The sequence below is a fragment of the Schistocerca gregaria genome, chromosome 6 (assembly GCF_023897955.1).
Source record: "Schistocerca gregaria isolate iqSchGreg1 chromosome 6, iqSchGreg1.2, whole genome shotgun sequence".
NCBI lineage: Eukaryota > Metazoa > Arthropoda > Insecta > Orthoptera > Acrididae > Schistocerca > Schistocerca gregaria.
Genome location: NC_064925.1, coordinates 431,480,899 through 431,508,683, shown reverse-complemented (window position 1 = coordinate 431,508,683; position 27,785 = coordinate 431,480,899). Strand labels below are relative to the sequence as shown.

Here is a 27,785-nt window from a genome sequence, read left to right as displayed (position 1 = left end):
AAAGACTCCATAATTAAATGTGTAATAAAGTACTGTAAATTTCCAACATTCAAGTTCCTCCTGTGGCCTAAATCTACTTGTACATATCTTTTGTACACTTACAATTAAGGATGTCTCTAACCATAACTTCTTCCATTTCATACTTACTTTGCAGCACATGATATGACTTGACATTTTTAGACATAAATGAGGTACTGTGATAAAACAAGCTGTTCATCCATCCTATTAATGCATTAAGTGACTGTTTCAAACCAGTACCATTCTTGCAGCACTCATAACTTGCCTGATACTTGGCACACTTGAGCAAACATGGAACTGGTTCCTGGGCTCTTTTATCTAGACACTGCTATCTTTATTATGGAACGTCTTCCACAAATGAATATCCTCTGATTCTTGTGTTATAATTTTACAATCTCAAAAAATGGAAAATCCAGGCTGGAATGTAACAATATTATGGAAAAGAAAGTTGCCTCTCACCATATAGTAGAGATGCTGAGTCGCAGATAGGCACAACAAAAAGACTGCCACAAATAAAGCTCTCGGCCAGTAAGACCTTCGTCAAAAATACACACACACACACACACACACACACACACACACACACACACACACATGCGCGCGCGCACCCACACATGACTGCAGTCTCAGGCAACTGGGGCCACAATGCGAGCAGCAGTACCAGTGCTTGATAGGAGTGGTGACTGGGTGGGGATAAGAAGGAAGTTGGCACAGGGAGGGGGAGGTATAGTAGGGTAACTGTGGCAGATAGTGAAGTGCTGCAGGTTAGACGGAGGGCAGGTAAGGGGGGGAAACAAAAACACTGGGTGTGGTGGTGGAACGACGGCTGTGTAGCGCTGGGTTGCGGCTAGGGAAGGGGCTGAATGGGTGAGGAGAACTACTAATGAAGGTTGAGGCCAGGAGGGTTACGGGAACATAGGATATATTGCAGGGAAAGTTCCCATCTACACAGTTCAGAAAACCTGGTTTTGGTGGAAAGGATCCACATGGCACAGTCTGTCTGAAATGAAGGATGTCTTGTTTGGCAGCGTGCTCAGCAACAGAGTGGTCCACTTGTTTTTTGGACATAGTTTGGCGGTAGCCATTAGTGCGGACAAGCAGCTTGTTGGTTGTCATACCTACACAGAATGCAGCACAGTGGTTGCAGCTTAGCTTGTAGATCACATGACTGGTTTCACAGGGAGCCCTGCCTTTGATGAGATAGGTGATGTTTGTGACCGGCCTGGAGTAGGTGGTGGGGGTTTAGGATTCTGGGTGTTTAGTCAGAATTCTTCTAGATGGCTCATGAATAGGTTGGCATAGGATGGTGTGATGCGGATGCCCATAACCATGCCATAGGTAATGCCTTCAAAGGAGAAATAATTGTGGGTGAGGATATAGTTGGTTACGCTGACTAGGAAGGAGGTTGTTGATTTGGAACCCATCAGGCATTGTAAAGGTAGTGTTCAATAGTGGTAAGGCCATGGGTGTTGGGTATGTTAGTGTGAAGGGAGGTGACATTAATAGTGATGAGCAGAGCACCATCTGGTTAAGGGACAGGAACTGTGGAGAGCCAGTGGAGGAAATGGTTGGTATCTTTCATATAGGGGGGTAGCTTTCAGGTAATGGATTGGAGGTATTGGTCTACGAGAGGAGAGATTATCTCAGTGGGGCACAGTAACCAATCACAATGGAGTGTCCTGGATGGGTTGGTTTATGAACTTCAGGAAGCACAAAGAAGGTGGAGGGGGGGGGGGTGTCGGGGGGGAGTGGTAGCGGTGAGCAGAGAGATGGACGCTGGCGAGAGGTTCTGGGATGGGCCTAAGGATTTGAGGAATGACTGGAGATCTTGTTGGATTTCTGGAATGGGGTCACCATGGCAATATTTGTAGGTGAAGCATCTGACGACTGGTGGAGTCCTTCTGCCAAGTGATCCTTGCGGTTCAAGCAATAGTAGTGGAGCCTTTGTCTGCAGGTAGGATTATAAGGTCGGGATCAGTTTTTAGATGGTGGACTGCGGTTCTTTCTGCGGATGTAAGGTTAGTTTGCATGTTGAGGGATTTGGGGAATGATGGTGAGGCAAGGTTCGAGGTTAAGAAATTCTGGAAAGTTAACATGGGGGTGATTTGGGGGCAGTCGGGGTGGATCATGGTTGGATGGTGGAGTGAAGTGAGTTAGACAGAGTTCAACATTGGTCTTTGGTTGCTTCTGATTGGTAGGATTGGTGGTGAAAAAGTGTTCCCACTGAGAAGGAGAAAAGATCTTTCACGAGTCCTGCATGATTGAATTTGGGAGTGGGGGGCAAAAGGTGAGGCCTATGAAATGGACTGATATTTCTGTGGGGCTAAGGCTTCTTGAGAAAAGGTTCACGACTGTGTTATGGGTATGTTTAGGTTCTGGGTTCTGTGCGATGGTGGGAAGGAGTTTTGGAGTGTGAATAAGTGTAGTAGGTCTGCGAGACAGGGTTTGTCAGCTATGAAGGGACAAGGGGGAGGTTTTAAGGTTGTTGTAGAGATGGTGGACAGTGGTACTCCAAGGCAGAAGGGAGCAGGGTTGAGACATTTTTGAGGTGGCGTTGTGCATGTTGCTCTAGTTCCCGCAGGGCAAGAGTTTCAATGTGTGTTATGGGTTCCAGGAATTTGGGATTGCATAGCAGAAGAATTTTGCAGATGGAAAGAAGGTACTGCAAGGAGGTTTGGGCTTGGTTGATATGGTTTTCAAGAACTGTTGGTGAGGGCCAAGGAGTGGCGGACTCTGTAATACTTCTCTGACATTGTATTTTTGTGATATCCTCTCAATTCTTGCATACATTTTATCAGCCTTTCATATTGTTGTCTTCTCGTCACCACTGTAGAGTCTTGTACCATAGGAATCAAAGGAGAGGATGTTGTTTGGTGGCTGGTATCCTCTTTACAACACAACTGCGCACATGTATTAACACAGTTCTCTATTTACTTAAACAGATAGTTGCTTCTTAACTTTAACAGTGTCCATGTGTTGTGGTACGAGCTGTTCAATATTAGTCCACATGAGGCTCACTGTTGGTGAAGTACAAGTCCCGCTATATGATGAATGACAGACGTCAAAGTGGAGTGCAAGTTGGTGTGTCAGTGAATGAGCTAGTGACTGAGTAACTGTGCTAATGCTTGTGACTGACTGACTGAGACTGTGAGTGAGTGACTGACTGACTGACTGACTGAGACTCCCAGTCAGCGGCAGTAATCGAAATACTTGTGGTCGAGAGGATGTTGGCAGTGGGGCGTTGCTTGTGAGTGTCTTTGGCCTCTCTCCTGATAGGCGCACTTAATCCAGCACTTACTATAGATCTTCTTGCTACATCTTTGCTGAGTGGTGTGCCGGCGACAGGTTACCCCGTCCCGAAATGCCGCACAGTTATCGTGTGGGGAAGATGCAAACGACGACAAGGATGAAGGCAGGACACTGGACATGGAGATGAGCCAGGCGCCATGACTGTAGAGGATGGCATAATCATGACCGTATCCCACTATCTTGCTGGCAAGGTAACAAGAATGTCCTACGGAAAACTGTTGCCAGGGCACACGTTCAGGCCTGACGGCATGTCCTGGCACGATCACGGCGACTGTAATGGCGGGTCCAGGTCGATTGGGTCAGCGAGCGGGGGCGAGGGAACAGGGCACATTGTCCATCCGCTCCTCGTGGGGTGCCCTGGTGCCATCAGCGGGTGGCAGCGAAGGCTGCGCAGTCCTGTGAGGCTCCGAGTTTGGGGCAAGAAAAGTAGTAGAATCACAGGGCAAATGACACACAAGAGTTTGGTTCTGGCGGTGCTGCCGCAAACCATCGGGCCTGCAGTCAAGTATATAAAAGAGCCGATGAATTCCTGAATCATGCTTCTTTCCCAGTGCCCATGGTTGCCATAAACCCTGCAAAGTGATACTTGCAGATCTTTGGCAGTGCTGGATACTGTGGAGGGTGTAATAGTGTCCAGTGGTGACGGCCATGCAGGAGTTCCACCAGTAATGGTCAGTCGCGTGGGTGTGTGTGGTAGGAGATGAGAAAGAATCACAGCGCCTGATCCCATGTGTGGCTAGTGCAAAGATTGTCCATCTGTTGTTTGAAAGTGTGTAAGAAGTGTCCTGTTTCTCTGTTGCACTGGAGGTGGAGCGAAGCACTTGTTAGATGACGAATGCCATTTTGTTCACAAAACTGTTCAATATCACATGAAGTGAATTGTGGTCTGTTGTCCAACACAATTGCTTCTGGCAAACCTTTTACACAAAATATGGAGGACAACACGTGAATGGTGCTACACGATGCGTTAGAAGCCATAGGCACCGCAAATGGGAACTTGCTAGAAGAGTCTACCACTATGAGCCAACGATCGTTCCAAAATGGTCTTGCAAAGTCAATGTGCACACCGGCCAAGCTGTGAATGCCTGTGGCAGGCCGGATTGGTTTTCCATGCATGTGCGGAACTGTGGCGTCACTGCCAAGTACAGTGCCATCACACTAACTGTTCATTGCGAACCATTCCCCAATGTCCTTGGTGGAGCAATTGCAACACATCCTTGTGCAACACTTTGGGAATAAGCACATGAGATTGTCCATTGTCAGTTTGAAAGAGAATCACATCCTTTTGAATGGAAAGATTTTGCCGGCGTGCAATGTATTGGCACACAATTCAATTCTAGATACTGTTCAGTGAGCGAGACCAAGATGTGTGAATGTAATGCAACAAAATCTTGTGATCTGGGTCTGCTTCTGTGGCCTGTGAGATTTTTCCATAGTGCAAGTGAAAAAATTCCAGCAATTCAGAGTCGTGTGCATCGATTTGGCAACAAGATGCAGCAGATGCATCAAAATGAGAGTCTGGGCCAGTCGGAAGGCGAGATAGGGTGCCTGCATTGCTATGATTTGCTGTAGGTATGTACACAATTTGGTACTGATACTCCAAAAGCAATTTTTGAGCATTCTGTCTAGGAACCGGCTTTGCTTGATGAAACAAGGACTACAAAGGATTGTAATCTGGCACTAAATAGAACTTACGACCATACATAAAGTGATGGAATTTTGTCACACCATACACAATAGTGAGAGCATCTTTTTCAGTTTGTGAATAATTGCACTGAGTTTGAGTTAACAACTTTGAGGCAAAAGCAATGCGTATGTCTTGTGCACCAAGCAAATATTTGAACAGTTCTAAGTGCACATTTACAATAAACATTTTCTGTGATTCTTCATCCAATGGAGTTTTCAAGTAGGCATCATGAAAATCTATCTTAGAAAAGTAATGTCCTACATCAAGCCTGTCCATGAGTTCCTCATGGTGAGGTAATGGATAACTACTATCTGTGGATTGACTGTCGACTTGAAGTTAATACAAATGCAAATGCGACCAGAAGCCTTAGGCAACAAAATGAGAGGACTTGCCTGTTGACTAGCTTGAATGGGAGCAATTACAGCATTATCTTTCTGTTCGCTGGCTACTTTGACTCTTAAATCAATTGGAGCGGGGCAGGCCCGGAAAAACTTAGGCTGTGCATTGCCTTTCAATGTAACGTGTGCTACAAACTTATTAGCTTTTCCTATTCCTTCTGAAAATAGTTAAGGAAATTCTTTAAGCAAGCTAGTGACACTGTGTTTTGGTGCAAAAGCCAATACGGAAAGTACATTGTCTTGGATGTTTAGTCCAAACAAATCAAAGGCATCTAAGCTGAATATACTAGCACTGTCTCTTGATTCCAACACAGTAAAATTCACTGTCCTATTGTGAGATTTGTAAGTGGCAGGCAAACTACACTGTCAGAGCACTGGAATTTCCTGTCTGTTGTAAGTAGTGAGATGCTCGTTAGATTTAGAAAGGCATGATGAGCCTAACTGTTCGTACTTGGCACGATTAAGCAAACTTACTGAGGCACCTGTGTTTAACTGAAAGTTCACATGACAGCCAGCAATTCGTAATGAAACAAACAGTTTTTTAGGACGTCATTGTACAGCATTGGGACAAGGAGGAGGCACAACCTTAATCTTACTTCTTTCAGAACCTGTTGTAGGTTTTGAAAACACAGTGTTCACTGCATATGCATGAGCCTGTTTTCTCTGGGAGCAAGCAAAATTGGCGTTTTCGTGCCGTTGGAGACAAACTGCTTGGATATGGCCTTTTTTTCCATAGATGTAACATGTTGCGTGATGTGATGGGCAATCCTCTCGTTTATGGCATGCAAAACATGTAGGGTAAGACTTCACTAAATTCACAGTCCTGTTTACTTGTCTATGTGGCTGTCCGTGCAGCTGTGTACATGCCCAGTTTTGTGGCCACTTGGGACAGTCGCGAACAAGGGGCGACTCGACCCAACAGATCAGGGCCTGGTCAAACGTATTGGCTGCTATGTCACCTGAATCATATTGCTCTAAGATTTTCATTACTTGAGGAAGGGAAGGATCAGAATACTTTAAGATCTGCTCCCATTTTCTACTATCTGGGACATTGAATATTATAGCGTCACTTGTCATGAGATCACTGTAAAAGTTGCCAAAAACTACACTTAAATTTTCACTTCCTAGTCATACCTGTTCAGGATTTTTTCTGCAAGTGAAACTGCCTGTTCAGGAATTTTTCTGCAAGTGAAAAAAACTTATATCTGGCTGCAGCTACTTTGACTTGCTGGTCATAATATTGAGTTAATGCAGCGACTACTTGGTCATAACTAAGTTCATTGGAAGATGCAGTTGAGAATAGTTTTTGTATTAATCTGAACCTCACGATCAAAAGGAAGTATTATGCCTTGACAGTACCTTGAATATGATGACCTTGACAACGTGCTTGGAACTGAAAAACTTGTCAGATTCCTCATATTGGCCCTCTGCGACTGAGGTGTGAGGGCTGGGTGTGAAGGGGGAGGGTAGCCATGGTTTACACAAATATGTTAAAGCAAAAAAGCATGCAAAGCTTCTGAAAAGAGAAATTTAATTGGTTCTGTGTCTCCCCTCCTGGAGTACATGCAAGGAACACAGCAACAATTGAGCAAATAGAAAGAGCACCTCGGCAAACTGAAACACAAGAGAAGCAAGCAAAGTGTTAGGCCAAGTTGATTATCTTCGATCTGCATTGAATTATCCTTCTCACCTCTGTCGTATTGTCGTCGCCACTGTGGAGTCTTGTACCACAGGAATCAAGGGAGAGGATGTTGTTTGGTGGAGGGTATCCTCTTTTACAACACAACTGCATGCAGATATTAACAGGGTTCTTTATTTACTTAAACAGATAGAAGCTATTTAACTTTAACAGTGTCCATGTGTTATGGTACAAGCTGTTCAATATTATTCCACATTAGACTCACTGTTGGTGAAGTACAAGTTCCGTTATGCGGTGAATGACAGAAGCCGATCTGGAGTGCAAGTTTGCATGTCAGTGAATAAGCTAGTGACTGAGTGACTGCGCTAGTGCCTGTGACTGACTGAGACTGTGACTAACTGACTTAGACTCGCGGTCAGCGATGGCGATCTAAATACTTGTGGCCGAGAGGGCAATGGTGGCATGTTGCAACTACTATCAACCTTCTTGCTACATCTTTGCCGACGAGTGTCCTGCGACAGCTTACGCCAGAAAACTATAAATACCGTCATAGTAGAGTTTTGTTCCTCTTCTTAAGCTCTTTAATTCTCCCCTCTGAACTAGATTCAGCACTTTTCTTACCTACCCACCCAGTGAAATGTTTTTAGGTGTCATTTTTTTCTGTCTTACACACAGTGCAATTTAAAGGAGCACTACACATAAGATGTGTTTTGTTTTCATTGACGAATCATCATCATCATTGGTGGTTCTGTAAATATGGCATACATTATACATTGAATATAATACAGGGAAACAATCCACGTGGGAAAAATATATCTAAAAACAAAGATGATGTAACTTACCAAACGAAAGCGTTGGTATGTTGATAGACACACAAATAAACACAAACACACACACAAAATTCAAGCTTTCGCAACCCACTGTTGCTTCATCAGGAAAGAGGGAAGGAGAGGGAAAGACAAAAGGATGTGGGTTTTAAGGAAGAGGGTAAGGAGTCATTCCAATCCCGGGAGCAGAAAGACTTTCCTTAGGGGGAAAAAGGACAGGCGCACACACACACACACACACACACACACACACACACACACACACACACACACACACCTGTGTGTGTGTGTGTGTGTGTGTGTGTGTGTGTGTGTGTGTGTGTGTGTGTGTGTGTGCGCGCGCGCGCGAGTGTATACCTGTCCTTTTTTCCCCCCTAAGGTAAGACTTTCCACTCCCAGGATTGGAATGACTCATTACCCTCTCCCTTAAAACCCACATCCTTTCGTCTTTCCCTCTTCTTCCCTCTTTCCTGATGAAGCAACTGTGGGATGCGAAAGCTTGAATTTTGTGTGTGTTTGTGTTTATTTGTGTGTCTACAACATACCAACACTTTTGTTTGGTAAGTTACATCATCTTTCTTTTTAGATATACATTATACATTCCTGCATTTTAATTCTGTAACAATAATGGAAATTCCCGGATAGGGGAATATGTTAAGTAAGTGGAAGACGACCACTTGCCTGTTGTGGATTGATGCATAATGCACAGAAACATATACATTACTAAGAAATAGTCTTTGCTTGTAAATGCTATATTTACAGAACCGCCACTGATAACGCCTTGTCAATAAAAGCATAACACATCTGGTGTAACACTCCATTAAATTGCAGTACTAAAAAGAAAGAAAACATAGAAAACATGCTTTTATGGGACAAAGATGCCAGAGGTGAACCATATTCCAGCCCCACATCCATGTGGTAATGCTGCTAGTGATATTCAGGGACAGCAGAGACAGTGCTCAAACTGTTGTGTGATGAATATCTTTTTAAAGATGTTGCTGAGCTGTGGATTTCTTGTTGCTGTGGGAGGTGAAGCTCTTTGGTATATGAAACTACTAGAAGAGCTGGTTTTCCAATGGGCTAAACTTGCAGTGATTATTCATGGAACGCCTGGTTGTCTACAGCATAGACAACCATTAGTGTAGAGATGCTCATTATGCATTAATGTAAATATATGACATTTTCAAAACCTGTCTAAAACAATAACCATCATGTGGCAGTTAAAACACTCTCTCTGGACACCATTAGCATTCAAACATTCATGGACTCGCAAGGAAACAATCCACCTGTGACGTTTTTGTCACATAAAAAAGTGTTCCTTTATATCTCCTCTAAAGAGTAAAATTTTGTATACATTGTTTTTTTACACCTTGTATTGCAAAGAGTGACTTCAGCTGAAGGTTTGTAAGCATAGACCTGTACATATTGGTTTCCAATAAATGCTGTGACCCATTCTGCCACCTAGAAAACAGGTCTGAGAATGGGAGCTGGTCACTTTGCTAAATCTCAGTCAGGAAGTGGATGCCTGGATACGGGAAGTTACGGTGCCGTAGGAAGTCTTGAAGATAGTGTTGTCACTGCAGCCAAATAAGAAGGAAATCTTATATCTATTTCTAATTTTATCAGCTCTTCCAGCAGTGCTACATCAGGAAAATGAAACACAAACAAATGAAATAAAGTATTGTGTGCTTGGACATCATAAAAAAATAGAAAATACAGGTGTAGAGTCATTGTAAGTGTGATGTTAGATCCTATGATGGTGTGGCATCCTAGGTGAAGTGAAGTATAAATAGTGAAATGAGAGGAGATAACAACTCTCTATATAGAGGAAGCCCAGCAGTATATTGGCATTTAAACAGCATTTACTAAAAACACACAAAATAATGTTTACTGCTCTGTTTATTTCTTCTGGTAGTCATCCAGTCATTGTGCATTGCCTTCACTACCAAAATTTATTAACTGGTTCTATGACATTATTATTAATTTGCACTATTTTCTTGTCTATATGTTGGCTGCACATTATTTTCATCTCTTTATTGTTACTTCTCAGGCATACTTTCAAATTTGCTATTGTAAAATCTCCTCATGATTATGTAAGTTTATCTGCCAAAGAGAAAACAATACATTGTCATCCACAAAAAGAAAATGATTTTGTTATTGATACATTAACTTATATTCCTCCTCACAGAAAAATGTTGTATATGTTATCAAGTGCAAGTCATTTCTCTAAATGATTAATGCTCATTATATGCATTGCTTAATTTTCACTATTTGATTGTGTTTTATTACATTATTTCAGTTCTCTTAATATTTCTTTGAGAGAGAATTACCAAAACACTGCCAAACAAAATTTCTGTCAGATTTTCTGCATTACACTATTTGCGATTATTTTACAGGTGTGCAAGAGAAACATTTGACACAAAAGATCTGACTGCCAGTGTAGTGATTTGCTTCTACAATGAACATCCCGCGACACTATTTCGAACTGTTCATTCTGTCCTGAACCGTTCATCATCAGACACACTGTTTGAGGTAGTTCTGGTTGATGACTGCAGTGATCAGGGTATGTTCTACCTTTAGAGTTAAACATTATAAAATTCAGTTAAACCTATTATTCACGACAATTGCAGTGTTATGAATTAAATGAACACACAGTATTAATAATTGTATTATTTTTACTCTGTTATGTGACCTTAAAGAAGATGAATGTATGGAAATGAAAGTAAACTAAGAATTATTGACTGGTTGAAAACACATTTCTGCAATTACATCCTTGTTACATATATTAGGATCTGGCGTTTGCTCATGGGAAAAAATAGTTCATACAGTTTCTATAAGAAAGATGGTGCCCTCCATTGTACATGTTTTGCATGCAGATGTCTTTTTTTGTGAATGTTGAGCCTTGAGTTGGACATTTTTAAAACTTATTTATTTGCATCCGTTAGTTATTGCTACCTTCAAATCACTTTCATTGAAACTCATGACTCTCCATATCCTTAGAGATGTGTAACGTAGCTACCATAATAATTATAACAGAAATTTTCATTTAAATTAAGTTTTTTTATTATTGCACAAATTAAGGTAAGATATGGAAACAATCCCAAAAGTTGCATTTCTCATGTTAGACATCAGTCCTTCAGGTAAAATCTTCCTGTGTACTAACTGATACAAGTATCCCCACAGGTTGCTTGTTTGTCTGTAGCTGTCTTGTGACTAGCTGTACATGAATTTCAATCGTCTTTGTCATATAATTGTTGCTATTGGTAAGGTTTTTGGTGATTATTTTATTTTTTTGATAGTATCTGTGTAAGTAGCGTGAACAAATTCATACAATTGAAGATTGACACACACTGTAAAATAGGTGTTCATGCACATCAGTTAACACATTAATGAAATTGACATTTATAGCAAGTTATTTGTACATCATTTGTTTGGCATAGAAATTGGGCAAGAATCCCTTAATTTCAAATGAATTTTGCATATTTTAAGTTTTTTTACACACAACTGGCTTATTTAGTGTGCCATATGTAAGTAATGCTGTTCTTTTATTTTAGAAACTGAACATTTTTGTGTAAGGCTGGCTGTGGGGTAGTATGTAATTTGTTTGTGTTGGAATTTGATGAATTTTATAATGTAATCTATGTAAATATAAGTCAAATAAAATAATCTTCTCATTGAAATGAGATGAGGCAGTATGGCAGGTACACTCAAATAAAACACTGGGGAATTGTAGACTTTAATCCTCAAGGATTACTGATGTCTTTAATACTGTATGGCAGAAAATTACAGAGCTAAATACGGTATATTGGAGTAAACATAACTTATTGCTCCTTTCTTTATATTGCAACCAAAAGTTACACTGTAACCGCAACAACAGAACGGAACACAGCTCCACACAGAATGAACATAAATATCTGGTGACTCACACCTTGAAAACAGGAAATGAATCCAAAAAGAAACAATATAAAAAGGTCACTGCTGTCGACAATTACTTCTCTGCAGCTGAAGTGGTTAAAAACAGAAAATGAAAAGATGTGGAAAGTATTAATAAGCAATATACACTTGTGACAAAACAAGCTGGGATATTTTTACTTCCCCTCTTGTTTAGCCATCTGCCTCCTTAAAATTCATTTTTTCACTTTTAAATAATTACCATTAACGTACGTGAGTATAATCTGCATTTCGTATAAGAGAAAGGTTGGCCCTCAGTTTTAAAGAATTTCACACCAGATCTAATTTTGTGCTTAGCTTTATGTATGTAATTGATTTTCTGATTTATTTCTATTTCTAGTTAATACTTTTATTATAGTGTGAAATCAGTAATTGTTCCATAACTTAAATTCCATTGTTGATGTATAAACAAATATAAATATGTTGTTGTTGTTGTGGTCTTCAGTCCTGAGACTGGTTTGATGCAGCTTTCCATGTTGCTCTATCCTGTGCAAACTTCATCATCTCCCAGTACCTACTGCAATCTACATACTTCTGAATCTGCTTAGTGTATTCATCTCTTGGTCTCTCTCTATGACTTTTACCCTCGACACTGCCCTCCAATACTAAATTGGTGATCCCTTGATGCCTCAGAACATGTCCTACCAACCGATCCAATCTTCTGGTCAAGTTGTGCCACAAACTTCTTTTCTCCCCAATCCTATTGAATACTTCCTCATTAGTTATGTGATCTACCCATCTAATCTTCAGCATTCTTCTGTAGCACCACATTTCGAAAGCTTCTATTATCTTCTTGTCCAAACTACACTCCTGGAAATTGAAATAAGAACACCGTGAATTCATTGTCCCAGGAAGGGAAAACTTTATTGACACATTCCTGGGGTCAGATACATCACATGATCACACTGACAGAACCAGGGGCACATAGACACAGGCAACAGAGCATGCACAATGTCGGCACTAGTACAGTGTATATCCACCTTTCGCAGCAATCCAGGCTGCTATTCTCCCATGGAGACGATCGTAGAGATGCTGGATGTAGTCCTGTGGAACGGCTTGCCATGCCATTTCCACCTGGCGCCTCAGTTGGACCAGCGTTCGTGCTGGACGTGCAGACCGCGTGAGACGACGCTTCATCCAGTCCCAAACATGCTCAATGGGGGACAGATCCGGAGATCTTGCTGGCCAGGGTAGTTGACTTACACCTTCTAGAGCACGTTGGGTGGCACGGGATACATGCGGACGTGCATTGTCCTGTTGGAACAGCAAGTTCCCTTGCCGGTCTAGGAATGGTAGAACGATGGGTTCGATGACGGTTTGGATGTACCGTGCACTATTCAGTGTCCCCTCGACGATCACCAGAGGTGTACGGCCAGTGTAGGAGATCGCTCCCCACACCATGATGCCGGGTGTTGGCCCTGTGTGCCTCGGTCGTATGCAGTCCTGATTGTGGCGCTCACCTGCACGGCGCCAAACACGCATACGACCATCATTGGCACCAAGGCAGAAGCGACTCTCATCGCTGAAGACGGCACGTCTCCATTCGTCCCTCCATTCACGCCTGTCGCGACACCACTGGAGGCGGGCTGCACGATGTTGGGGCGTGAGCGGAAGACGGCCTAACGGTGTGCGGGACCGTAGCCCAGCTTCATGGAGGCGGTTGCGAATGGTCCTCGCCGATACCCCAGGAGCAACAGTGTCCCTAATTTGCTGGGAAGTGGCGGTGCGGTCCCCTACGGCACTGCGTAGGATCCTACGGTCTTCGCGTGCATCCGTGCGTCGCTGCGGTCCGGTCCCAGGTCGACGGGCACGTGCACCTTCCGCCGACCACTGGCGACAACATCGATGTACTGTGGAGACCTCACGCCCCACATCTTGAGCAATTCGGCGGTACGTCCACCCGGCCTCCCGCATGCCCACTATACGCCCTCGCTCAAAGTCCGTCAACTGCACATACGGTTCACGTCCACGCTGTCGCGGCATGCTACCAGTGTTAAAGACTGTGATGGAGCTCCGTATGCCACGGCAAACTGGCTGACACTGACGGCGGCGGTGCGCAAATGCTGCGCAGCTAGCGCCATTCGACGGCCAACACCGCGGTTCCTGGTGTGTCCGCTGTGCCGTGCGTGTGATCATTGCTTGTACAGCCCTCTCGCAGTGTCCGGAGCAAGTATGGTGGGTCTGACACACCGGTGTCAATGTGTTCTTTTTTCCATTTCCAGGAGTGTATTTATCATCCATGTTTCACTTCCATACATGGCTACACTCCATACAAATACTTTCAGGAATGACTTCCTGTCACTTAAATCTGTACTCGATGTTAACAAATTTCTCTTCTTCAGAAACGCTTTCCTTGCCATTGCCAGTCTCCATTTTATATCCTCTCTACCTCAACCATCATCAGTTATTTTGCTCCCCAAATAGCAAAACTCCTTTACTACTTTAAGTGTCTCATTTCCTAATCTAATTCCTTCAGCATCACCCGACTTAATTCGACTACATTCCATTATCCTTGTTTTGCTTTGTTGATGTTCATCTTATATCCTTCTTTCAAGACACTATCCATTCCGTTCAACTGCTCTTCCAAGTCCTTTGCTGTCTCTGACAGAATTACAATGCCATCGGCGAACCTCAAAGTTTTTATTTCTTCTCCATGGATTTTAATACCTATTACGAACTTTCCTTTCCTTTTGTTTACTGATTGCTCAATATACAGATTGAATAGCATGAGGGAGACGCTACAACCCTGTCTCACTCCCTTCCCAACCACTGCTTCCCTTTCATGTCCCTCGACTCTTATAACTGCCATCTGGTTTCTGTACAAATTGTAAATAGCCTTTCGCTCCCTGTATTTTACCCCTGCCACCTTCAGAATTTGAAAGAGAGTATTCCAGTCAATATAAATTATGTACTAATTATAAACATTTGGAAGATGAACTAATAGTATTCTTAAAGTATTTATTTGGCTGTATCAGAAAACATATTAGCAAAACCAGCCCTTAATTAATTACAAAATAATTAACAGTTATGTCCAAAGTATTGTAACATTATATGTTAATTTCATCATTTAAACAAATAGTTCGGCCTTACTCTTGTAGTAGAAGAAACTGTTAAAAAGAACCAATTTTTCGATGTCTTCAGTTAATTTAATAATTAAACATCGAACAATGTGAAGATTCAGTACCTATTATTTTGAGGCTATAAAAGGGCCCAATTTTTGGTCCCAAGGCTGTCAGTCCACGGCTGAGTTTCAGATGAGGAACCTGTGTTGGTTAGAATGACAGCAACCCATCTACTTAACATTGAAATAAGTGTTACACCAATAGGTTATGTGTTTAAGCAATGGCAGTGTCTGATGAATTTATTTGAAAGACTGTGAACTGTGTGGTTAGGCTTTTACTGCTCGTAGATGTTCAATAGTAAACTATTGTAGCAGTATGTGGATGTTCGCCTGCAACCTATTAATGAGGCTTATCGAAAGTTAAACAGTAGTGCACTGGCCATATTACTGTGTGTTATTAGGGGGTTGTGAACAATGAATGTAAATGCACATGTGCACCTGTCAGCTACATCATTTCCAGTAGTCAGTGTTGCACTTCCACAACCCATTTTTCAGCCTGTAGACACCAACGCAGTATGTAGACACCAAAGACAACAAACAAAGAAATAAGGCAGGGAAGGTCATCACACACTGGTGGAAAAAAAATAACTACGCCATCAAGGAATTGTGCAACATAAACGAAAACTAGTAGGTGTGTTTCTGCGTCTGAAACATAATGTCTATTCAAATTTCATGCTTGCCGTTGAGGAGAGATGCTAGTAGTGCAAATCAGATTTGCTTTAAATAAACACTGTAATAGTGAGCATTAGTTACCTTTGAGATTGGGCATGGTGAGTTGTTGATATTCAAGAATGCCTTTAGTGCGACAAAGACGCCATTGTCAACACTTCACTAAGTTTGAACAAGGTTAGATAATAGGGCTACAAGAAGCTGTATGTTCCTTCTGTGATACTGCAGAAAGCTTTGCAGGAATGTAGCCACTGTACCTGATTGCTGGCAGCAGTGGTCACCAGAATGTATGAGGGGGGCCCAAAAGTAACCGGAATCATAATGCTGCACATCATGTACTTGTAGTAGCAGGTTGCGCTGCCAGAGGGTTGTAGTAGGAGCTCTGTTGAGTCATTCTGCCACGCGGCGTCACCCAACAGTGAGGAGTGTAGTTTCTTTGGCAGTTCTTTGAGTGTGTGTACAGTGCAGATGTGACACGAGGAAATGGCTAAGTTCTTATGAACAATGTGTGGCAGTGAAGTTTTGTTTCTTGCTCGGCAAGAACGCAGCAGAAACTGTTGCGATGATTCAGACAGCCTACAAGGACCATGCTCTTCATAAAATGCAAGTGTATGAATGGTTTTCTTGGTTTAAAAAAGGAGAAATGGTGGTTGAAGATCAGCCCCGTTCCAGTCGACCTGCAACTGCTCGAAGTGAAGACACATTGACAAAATCCGTGATCTCATCAGCGAAGATCGACGCAGGACTATCGACCAACTCAAGAACTTGTCCGGGTTGTCCTGGAGCTCAATTCAGCACATCTTGACCATCGATTTGGGTATGCAAAGAGTGGCAGCAAAATTCGTGCCGAAGCTTCTTACTGGAGATCAAAGGGATTGTCGCGTTCAAGCCTGTCTAGAAATGAAGGACACGTTCAAAGATGATCCACATTTTTTCAACAAAATCATTACAGGTGATGAGTCATGATGCTATGGGTACAATCCAGAAAGTAAACATCAGTCATCACAGTGGAAGCACCTGGCTCACCTTGACCAATAAAAGCTCGACAAGTGAAATCGAATGTGAAAACGATGTTGATCTGTTTTTTTTTGACAATAAAGGTATTGTACACTCTGAATTTCACCCTGAAAACCAGACCGTAAACCAACAATTCTATTTGGAGGTTATGTAACGGCTTCGCAGAAGTTTGTCACAAAAACGTACGGCTTTGTGGTGTGTGGTTCCTGCATCACGTCAACGCTCCCGCGCACACAGCTCTCAGCGTTCACACAGTTTTTGGCCTCAACGAAGACGACAACCTTGACCCACGCACCCTATTTGCTGGATTTAGCACCCTCTGACTTCTTCCTATTCCTGAGGATGAAAAGAGACTTGAGAGGGAAGCGTTTTGCGGATGTGGAAGACGTAAAACGCAATGTCATGAAAGTGCTAGCAGGTATCAAAGAGGACAAATTTAAAAGGTGCTTCAAACACTGGAATGAACATTTGGACAAGTGTATTAATGATAATGGAGAGAACTTCGAAGGAGATTAAGGTTGTATTTGAAAACAATAAAGTATATGCTTTCTAGAAAGAAATTCCGGTTATTTTTGGATCTTCCCCCCCCCCCCCCAACACACACACACACACACACACACACACACACACACACACACACACACACACACCTGTATGGTCATAGGAAGACAGGACTGCAGATGGCCACATGGCATTACCAAGAGCGAAGACCATCGTGTTTGGCATATGGTTTTGGCGCATCATACTGCATCTGGTGAGTCAACTTGTGCTGCCATTCATGACCAGCATACCAGGTTGTGTGCACCAGTAGGATAATGCTCGCCTGTATACCACAGTTGTAGCACAACATGCTCGAGAATGTCGACATGTTGCCGTGGCTTGCTCGATCACCGGATCTGTCTCCAAATGAGCACGCAGGGGACTCCGTCGGACATCATCTCCAATTTCATCCACAAACAACAATAATCGTCCCTCTATTGACTGACCAAGTGCAACAGGCATGCAACTCCATTCCACAAACTGACATCCAGTACCTGGACAACACAAAGCATGCACGTTTGTATACTTGCATTTAATATTCCGGTCAGTTGCACTGGTTATTAATGTACCATCATGTCAGACTTCCAATGACTTATCTCATGCTTAGATTAATTTATGGTCTTACAGTATTAACGACTTAAATATCAGTTTTTGAAAGTAACATGTAATTGGATAGCTAAAACATCTACTTATCAAGTGGTGGCAGGAGAACACACGTAGATAATGTATTATGGTTTGCAAGTGTTCAGAGCCAGTGCCTCCTGCAGGCAGAATGGTTGAAGGGGAAAGAAGAGGGTTAAAGGGAAAGGACTGGTGATGTTCACGGAAAGGGGTAGAGTTTGGAAAAGTTGCCCAGAACCTGGATCAGGGGAGACTTGCAAACTGTAATATCTTTTGTATGTGTGTTCTCCTGCTGCCACTTGCTGGGTAGATTTTTTTATCTATCCACTTGAATATGTTACATAGACAAATGTATTCCTGAAGTTTCATTACTCCCCCCCCCCCCCCTCCCCCCCCCCCCTGTGTAGAATGCACAAAATGATTGACATTTCAAAGTCTAATGAGAACAATAGGAGAAGATAAACATTCATACAGTTTGCAAGGGTATGGCAAAGTTTTTAATGAAATGCTTAAATTATATCAGGTTTAATAATTTTTTGCAGGTGTGTTAAATAATAACCGTGTAATAAAACTTATGTGTTGACCACAATTCCCTATCATCTTCCATAATTCCCCATCATCATCCATTAATTCTTATACATTTTGACACTACACCATTTTCAAAGGATCCAAATCCTGTTGATACAAAGAATTTTGTCAAAATTGCTTTTGTGAAGTGTAAGGGTCAAGTCAAAGTTTTTGTTTCCCCAGGGCTCTTCCTAAGGACACTAACCTCTCAGCAGAAGGAAGAACAGCCATACACAACCAAAAGCATGTTCTGACCTAATCATCCTGCTGCAGGCAGAGGCTCCACCAATGTCTTGATGAGTCGCAGTGGCTACCGGGCAGAAGCCTGTGCCATCTGTCTGATCCATCCACCTACAACATCTGCCATAGTGATCCCATCCCAGGAGCCCAGCATAATTTCCAATCCCTAGTCAAATCCATAGATCCCTCCCACAACCTCTCCCCCATGTCCATCTCCATCCTCAAGACAACCCATACACACACTTTCTACATCCTCTGCAAAATCTACAAATCCCTAAATCGTGGACACCTCATTGTAGCTGGCTAATTTGCTCCCACTGAAATATTTTCCACTCTTGTTGACTAAATCCTCCAACCAGTTGCCCAAAAACTATCTCCCACATCAAAGATATCTACCACTTCCATCACAAACTTTCCACCATCCCCACTCCTTTATCTCCTGAATCCCTACTCGTCAGTGTTGATGCACCTCTCTTTGCATCAATGCCCATCACCTTACTGCTACTGAACACAACTTCTCCCAGTTTTAAAGGCACTTTTGAAGGATGGGGATGGATATACAGCAGAAACGTTGATTAAGTTCAGAATATAAATAAAGAATTGTGTAAGATATTAATTAGTATAAGCGGTTGTATTCATTGTGTATTCATTGTGGCATGCAACCACTGAAACACTAGAATAATTACTCAGTTCAGTTGTCTTGTCAAGAAGATGGTACCTTTTTTGTTCTGGAAGCTGTCCGGATCGGACACATTTGGCACACTGCCACTATTATATGTATTGAGACGCAATATCACTAGGCATACTCATAGTTTCACACAGCAACAGAATTAATGTAATTTTCTGTGGTATTCAGTTAAGTATAATATTTTGTGAATACAGTTATATTATTTAATCTTGTGTTTCATATATGTTGCAAGCTATTGTTCCACTTAAACAGCTTCTTGGCAAGGCTAAAAATTCCATGTTACAAATTATATCAAAGATCCAGTACGAACCAAAGCTTGGGAATTATTCAGTGTATGAAATGCGATAAAGAATCACACGCGGCCAAACTTACAATGTACGGACCTTATGCAAAAAGCCATTTGTCAAGTGCCCAAAGTTTGTATAAACTAATCACTACTATTATTAATAATTATTATTATTTATCTGTTGTCTGATATTTACAAAGCAGACAAGAAAAGCCATGGCAAGAAAAATCAAACAGTGCTTTTGAGACTCCAGACCCACCACCTCATTCCTTATGCACCTTACCACCTCCAGGGGGCTCGCCATTCTTTGGCAGGTTCATGCTCGGCTACCACGAGACTCCACCCTTTGTAGCATATTTCCTCTTCCATGCTGCCTGTCTATCATCTTGCTGTTCTTTTTCCGCTCCTTTGGGGAACATGTCTGGGCTGTTTTTGAAAATGTATTCTGCATTTTCAGTAGTCAATATCAGAATACACACTACTGTTTTTGCATTCCCTTTTTTTCCAGTGACCTTCTCCTATCCTTCCTCCACTTCATTGTTTGAAATTCCTCTTTTTCTTCTTCCTCCCTGTGTGCTCTAGAGATGGGCAAACTCGTTCATCTTTGGGAACTAGTTCACTGGTGATCACTCGTTTTTGGGAACCGTTCATTTTTACTTGTTCACTGTTCATTTGTGCATGGTATATGGTTCTTACGAAAAATTGAAAATTAGTAACATAGGTGACTGAAGGATGGAAGACACCAAGATGGGGCACTTGCCCTCCCCAGTGGAGTACAAAGTTTTTAGTCATTACAGAATTATTATGCACTTGTAGAAGTAATTTCCGTTATTCTGCAAAACCTCTCATTTAGCCAACTATAGCTTTATGTGGCTGATCACAGTGAAATAATGTAAGTTGGTGCACAAGAAACCAGCCCCAAGCACAGACTGCTCACCAGTTATGCACAATTTATTGACCACTGCGAGCAGAATAAATAAATATGTAATAATTAGGGGGTGAAGAAATAACAAGCTAATGCAAACAACAACAACAACTTCGAAACAATAGATGACGATTGGTGGGCAACAGTGAGCAGTCTAGAACTCTGGCCCATTTTCCATGCACCACCCTGTACCACTGAAATAATATTGTAGATGATATCATATTCTCCTTACAAAATATGAGACCAAACACTCAATTATGGAATATGGGCTTCATTCATTTGTCTGCCTTCCAAAACAATAAACGCGATGTTTTACTTTGGGTAAAAAAAAAAAAAAAAAAAAAAAAAAACAGAAAATGGCCGCTTCTGTGTGCGATGCCGACTTCCTTTGCATGTGTAATAACAAAAAAGCTTGCCTTTTTGTATATGTCTTGTGCTGTTTATCGAAATAATGAAGTAAGCTGATATACCCTTTTCTTACCTAAAAAGATGTATGTTTTACATATAAAGTCATTTTTATGTAATTTACATAATTATAAAATACATTTAATTACCGGTTGTGGATGCTGAATAGAATACGAAAAGAACCTGAAGTCCAGAGTTCAAGTAGGGTTTGAAACATATGTAGAATGGGCATGCGCACCTAACGAAATGAACAACAACTTCACACTGAACTAACTAGGAGCAGTCTGCACTGGAACTGCGATGAGTGGCCATGCGAAGAAGGATGAGTCCAGCTAAGGGAGACCAAGGCTGAGACAGAGACGGGAACAGGACCGATGCGGGAACGGCCGAGGTGCTGTTGCAGGAATGAGAATGACCGTTCCCATTCCTGGGAGCTATAAGTAGAAAACCGTAACCGAAGTGAACTATGAAAGACCACTCCTTAGACTTCATTCCTCGGTCCTTCTGTTTATCGTGGTGAACCATTCCTTTGGACCCCTTAGTTCGCGAACGACCCATCTCTAGTGTGCTCCTGAAGACTGGCCCACACGTCTCATGTGTAACAGATATTGGGTAACACATAATTCCCAGCCCCAGTTCAATAGGTAGGGCTTGCACATACCCCTAGTATATACCAGGCTCATGGACTGGTGATTGCCTGAGCAGCTACCTTCCCAAGTTGCTGATTGATCCCTCTGTCAGGCGTTCAGGAAGTGTGAGTTGAGGTGTGAACAATCCTAACGTGGGTGCACTCCCTTCTGAAAGGGATGTGCCATCTGAGACACTGGCAATCATGGGGGTTTTTCTTGCAATGGGTCAATCATCTTCACAGTCATTCACGTACTGAAGACAGTCAGTCCTTCACTTCAGTAAATCCGTTTACTATTCAGAAAGGTGTTGATGCAATTGCTGTCTCTGTGAAATCCTGCTATCAATTATAAAATGGCACTTTGCTTTTAAAGACAACTTCTGATTCTCAGGCACAACTGCTACTTGCAGCTTTGCTCCTCCATGGCTATCGTGTTGATATCAAGGCCCATTGAATGCTGAATTCTTCCCATGGAGTTACTTACACTAGGTTGCTCGATGGTCTAAGCACAGCAGAAATCCAAACGTACCTCTCTGATCAGAGTGTCATTGCCGTCCATCGTGTGGTGAAAAAAGTAGATGCCTCCTTAGTGCTCACACGCACTTTCTTTCTCACTTTTGATGAGCAGTTCTTCTGTCAAAGATCAAAGCAGGTTATGAAGTTATTACAGTTAGACCATATATTCCGAAACTGATACGCTGCTACCAGTGTCATCATTACAGCCACACTCGAGTGTCCTGTCAACACCCAGCCAAATGTGTAACCTGTGGTAGGGATGCTCATGAGGGAGATTGTCTGCCTCCTCCTCCCCACTGGATCAACTGCAGTGGCGACCATGCCGGCACCTCTCGTGGTTGTCCCGTATATCTCCATGACCGGGCTGTCTAGGAGATCCGGGTGAAGGAAAAAGTGCCTTACCTGGTCTCTCGCAAGTTGTTGGCTAGTCGGGAAACTTGCATTCTACCATCTGGCATCTACAGTACTGTTCTTGCTAAACATTGCTCCACAAAGGACATGCCCATGCGGACATGCAACCTCAAATTTAGCACCGTGGTTGTGAAATTGCGCGGCATCATGGTAGATTCCCCGTCTCCTCCTCCAAACTTTAGTCTCACGGGTGAAGTCAACAGTACATAAGCAGCAGGCCGGAAATGGCTGAAGGAATACTCCCGTGATGACTTCCTACTTCCCTCCAGCCGACCAACATCAGACTCCTCCTCTGCCAACTGGAAAGGCTCCAAGAAGTCAAACAAAGGCAAATAGCATTGTTCGCCAACTTGAAGATCCTCTTCGACATTGTCATCCCGTGATACCCTCGCCCGGCTGACCTCCGTGTCACTGGGGCGCACCACCAACAATTTTTGTACCCTGGACTCTATAGACCAACAGAAGGAGAATGCCGATGCCTCAGGGTCCTGCTACATCAGTGCCCTGTAGCAGCGAGTCCGAAGGCAGGCACTCAGTGGCTACTGCCGTGATACCCCATCATTTTTTCCTCGTCATAACTCCTCCAGTCATAACTCCTCACAGTCTTCGATCCGACAAAGGTGCTCTTAGAATCGTTGCGTCAACTTGTTCTGTGCCTTCAGGAAACAAAATTATGTCATCATGACCCCTTTGAGAGATTGCATTTCTTCCCGATCCTGGTCCCGGTCCTTCCCCCCGAGGAAGACATTCCGTTTCATAGGGGAATCATGCTGCTCATACAGGGTAACAGTCATAGTCAACCCATCTCCCTGACTACCCGCCTTCAAGCTTTGCCATTCGCCTTTTCCTTCCTTCCTTCCTTCCTTCCTTCTTTCTTTGCTTGACCTTTTGCCTTTGTACCATTTACATCCCTCTGTCATTCGATGTCACCAGGGCAAACTTCCTCCAGCTTATTGGGTATTGGGTAACACACAATTCCCAGCCCCAGTTCGATAGGTAGGGCTTGCACATACCTCGTAGTACAGACCAGGCTCAGGGACTGGTGATTGCCTGAGCAGCTACCTTCCCAAGTTGCCAATTGATCCCTCTGTCAGGTGTTTGGGAAGTGTGAGCTGAGGTGTGAACAATAACGTAAGGCGGGTGCACCCCCTTCTGAAAGGGGCCCCCATTTGCAAGGAATGTGCCGTCTAAGACATGACAATCATGGGGGATTTTCTTGCAATGAGTCAATCATCTTCACAGTCATTGGCTAAGAAAAGTAAACAGACTGAGGCTAACAATTCAGAGACCTTCCCAGTTGCACCACGGTTCGTAGTGATTTGACGTACTGAAGACAGTCAGTCCTTCGCTTCAGTAAATCCGTTTATTATTCAGAAAGGTGTTGATGGAATTTGCTGGCTCTGTGAAATCACCTTCCCAGAAATCCTGCTATCAATTATGAAACGGCACTTTGCTTTTAGAGACAACTTCTGATTCTCAAGCACAAATGCTACTTGCAGCTTTGTTCCTCCATGGCTATTGTGTTCGTGTCAAGGCCCTTTGAATGTTGAATTATAGGGCAGCTATCTCCTTCCTTTCTGCTGACTTTAATGTGCACCATCGCCTTTGGGATTCTCCCAGAACCTGTGCAAGAGGTGCCCTCATGGCTGACCTTCTTTATCAGCTTAACATCGTCTGCTGTAACACAGGAGCACCTATGTTCCTTTCAGACTCCTTGCACACCTATTCCCATTTGGTCCTACCCTTCTGCACTGCCCAGCTTGCCCATCATCTCGAGTGGTCCATTCTCTCCAACACGTACTCAAGCAACCATTTCCCACATGCCATCCGTTTGCTGACTCCCACTCCACCTACATGCACACCCAAATGGCAGCTTACTCAGGCCAACTGGAAGCTTTACTCCACCCTGACAACCTTCGACGAACAACATTTCCCCAGTTGTGATGACCAGGTGGAATATCTTACAAATGTTATCCTTACTACCACAGAACATTCCTTGCACTTCCTCTTTATCATGCCGTGTCCCAGTCCCTTGGTGGACTGAGGCATGCCACAATGCAATTAGCTTGTGTAGATGTGCTCTCCACATTTTTAACTGTCATTCTACAATGGCAAACTGCATTCATTATAAACAGATGCGTTGTGCAGTATCTTTGGGATAGCAAAAAATCGTTAACTGGATTTCATTCATTTGTTCTTTCGACAGTTCCACTTCCTCTTCCATTGTCTGGGCCAACCTCCGAGAACTCTCTTGGACCAAGATCCAGTCCCCAATATCCAGCCTGACAGTAGCAGACGATGTCATCGTGGACCATATTGCTACCTCCAACACCTGGGGCCGCCGTTTTGCGAAGATTTCAAGCTCCTCCCACTAGCACCCTGCCTTCCTCCATCGGAAAGGAGTGGAGGTGGCTCGAGCTATACCTTTTTCATCTTAGAAAACACTGAGTTTTCAAGATGCGTGTGGGTCTGCCTTGTCAGACACCTTTATCCAGGAAAATGGTGTGCTTCAGGGTTCCATCCTGAGTGTTGTCCTCTTTGCTATTGCCATTAACCCTATAATGGCCTGTCTCTTGCCGGGTATCTCTGGCTCCCTCTTCGATGACAATTTCGCTATCTATTGCCATTTGCCATGGACCTGTCTCATCAAGCAGCATCTTCAGCAATGTCGCGATCATCTTTACTCATGGAGCATAGACAGTGGCGTTCATTTTTCCACTGACAAAACTATTTGCATGAATTTGTGGCAGTGCAATTGGTTTCTTCCATCATCTTTACATCTTGGGCCTGTTGCTCTTCCGTTCATTGAAACTACGAAATTCCTGGACTCATTCTTGACAGAAAACTTTCTTGGTCCACCCACCCATCTTACTTGGCAGCCCTCTGCACACAGTCCCTGAATGTCCTACGTGTCCTCGGTGGTTCTTCCCGGGGAGCAGATCGAACCACCCTCCTCCATTTATACTGATCTTGTATCCGTTCAAAACTAGACTATGGATGTATTGTTTATGCATCTGCACATCTATCCCTCCTACACTCACTCAATACTGTCCACCATCGGGCATCCTTTTAGCCACTGGCACCTTTTATGTAGCCTGTTTGGGACTATGCAGAATCTGGCAAACTACCGCTGTGCTACTGCCATGATTTTCTCCTCAGCAGATACGCATGCCGTTTGTCTGCCATGCGTGGCCACCCATTTCATGCCTCCTCCTTCGATGACTCCTTTGATCGCCAGTATGGGACGCATTCCTCTTCTGTTACCTCCTGGAGTTCGCTTTCAGCTCTTGCTCTGGCAGCTTAACTTCATGCTAAGTTCAACTTTCCTGGTGAATGTAAACCCTTCACCAACTTGGCTTCATGCGGCTGCCTGTGTTCGCCTTGCCCTTCATTCACTTTGTAAGGACACTACTCCAGCCTCAATCTGTCACCTTCAGTTTCATGACTTTCGTGCGGAACTTTGCGATAGTACCTTTGTGTACACTGATGGCTCTTGGACTGAACGTGGTGTTGGGTGCATGTTCGTCATTGGTACCAACGTTTTTCAGTATCGGCCTCCAGAACACTGCTCAGTATTTACAGCACATCTCTTTGCCCTGAATCAGGCCATGCAGTACATCCAGCGACACAGGCTTTTAATTGCGTCATCTGCTCCGAGTCTCTCGGTGCCCTTCAAAGTCTGTGTGTGTCGTACACGGTCTATCCCTTAGTGCAGCAGGTCCAGGAAAGCTGTTACTTGCTCACTCTTGATAGAGCCGCTGTGATGTTTATGTGGGTTCCTTTTCACATCGGTCTGACAGGGAACAAGGGCGCTGACGCGGCTGCCAAGGGTGCAGTCCTCGTACCTGAGCCCACTAGTTCTTACATTCCTTCTGATGATCCCTGTGTTGCCATCTGTCAATAGGGGTGTCACTTTGCCATCACCACTGGTCCTCCCTTCGTGGGAACAAGCTCTGTGTTATTAAGCATCTCCCAGCACCTTGGACAACCTCCTCTCGGCCCTCTCGCCGTGAGGGGATCATTCCGGGTAGATTGCATATTGGGCTCTTGTCATTTTAGCCATTGCCGTTTGTTAAGTGGTGCCCCTACCACTTTGTACTCATTGCTATCAACCTTTGACGAGCCACCAGTTCCTCATAGAATGCCCTTTTTTTAACCACTTACGTTCTTGTTTGTGTTGTCCTTCTGAGTTTTGGCAGTTTTAGTGAACGATGCGCAGGCTGTCCACAGCATTTTACTTTTTTATCTGTCATATCAATATGGGGAAGGCTATTTAATTTTTATTTCATGAACTCCATTCCTCTATGGCGTATTTTCCAGACCTTTCTCCACATCCCTGTTTTTAGCTGTCTTGTTTTCCGTCAACTGGGGTTAACGTGTAGTTGTTTTTAAGTCTTCTCTTTGTCTTCGTGTTCCACAGTCCTGACGTTGGTGCATATGACTCTAGTTGTTTTTGCACCCTAAAACAAAACAAGACAAACAAACAAACAACCCTACCACATACGTTCTAACTCAACAACTACTTTTCCTATGAAGGAAAAGAATACAAACAAATCTGTGGCAGAGCCATGGGCACCCACATGGCACACTCCTATGCCAGTCTGTTTATCTTGGTGTATATGCCCTGGGACAACCGAGAAATCTGGGAGAAACCGGGAATTTTTTCATCTGGGAGAAAGCCAGGAAAAACCCGGGAACTTTCTAGTGTTCCAGGAATTTTTCATTGTTTTAATTTTTAATTAAATATTTGTAATTTTGACTGGTAAGAACTGATACTCTTGACAGAGAATTTTACGTTAGCTCTCTACTGCAGAATGATACTGCAGCAATAAAATGAGGGGGGGGGGGGATGAAAATAAAACTTAAGTTGCAAAGGAAATGCGCAATTTACAACAGCAAAAAACAGTGCACACACAAGCGTCTGTTAACAGCAAAATGTGTCAAAGGCTTTAGTACGAAGACTATGCAATACAACAAAGTGCTTCCAGTGAGCACGACGCCACAACGGTTTACATTAGGTTCGTTTTAACAATTGCCAGTGGGTTCATGTGCATGTGCAGTTGAGTCATGTATGAACAGTATCTTCTCCCTATTCTTATGGCGACTGTAATTGCAGCTGCTAGTTGTATCAGCAGTAGCAACAAGCAGCCAGATGTTACCCAGAAAGTTTTTTCTGGCATGCCCAAGCTGCCAGATTCATGCATGAGCAGAGCAATCTGAGTTGTAGTGAGGGGGTTAGTGTCTGTGTGACCTGTGCTTAGGTTTAGTGATTTTGCTGTCTCCTCTTCATTTACAGCTTTCACGTCAAATGAAAACAGAAAT

At 43.2% G+C, this 27,785-nt stretch overlaps 1 protein-coding gene across 1 annotated transcript in view; it reads left to right on the top strand.

Moving 5' to 3' along the window:
• The window catches only part of LOC126279085 (polypeptide N-acetylgalactosaminyltransferase 35A), a 160,099-nt gene that overhangs the window by 55,950 nt on the left and 76,364 nt on the right, over positions 1–27,785 (top strand). Inside the window, exon 4 of the mRNA XM_049979544.1 lies at positions 10,275–10,441. Within this exon, the coding sequence (XP_049835501.1) occupies positions 10,275–10,441 (167 nt within the window). The remainder of the gene's footprint in view (positions 1–10,274; positions 10,442–27,785) is intronic.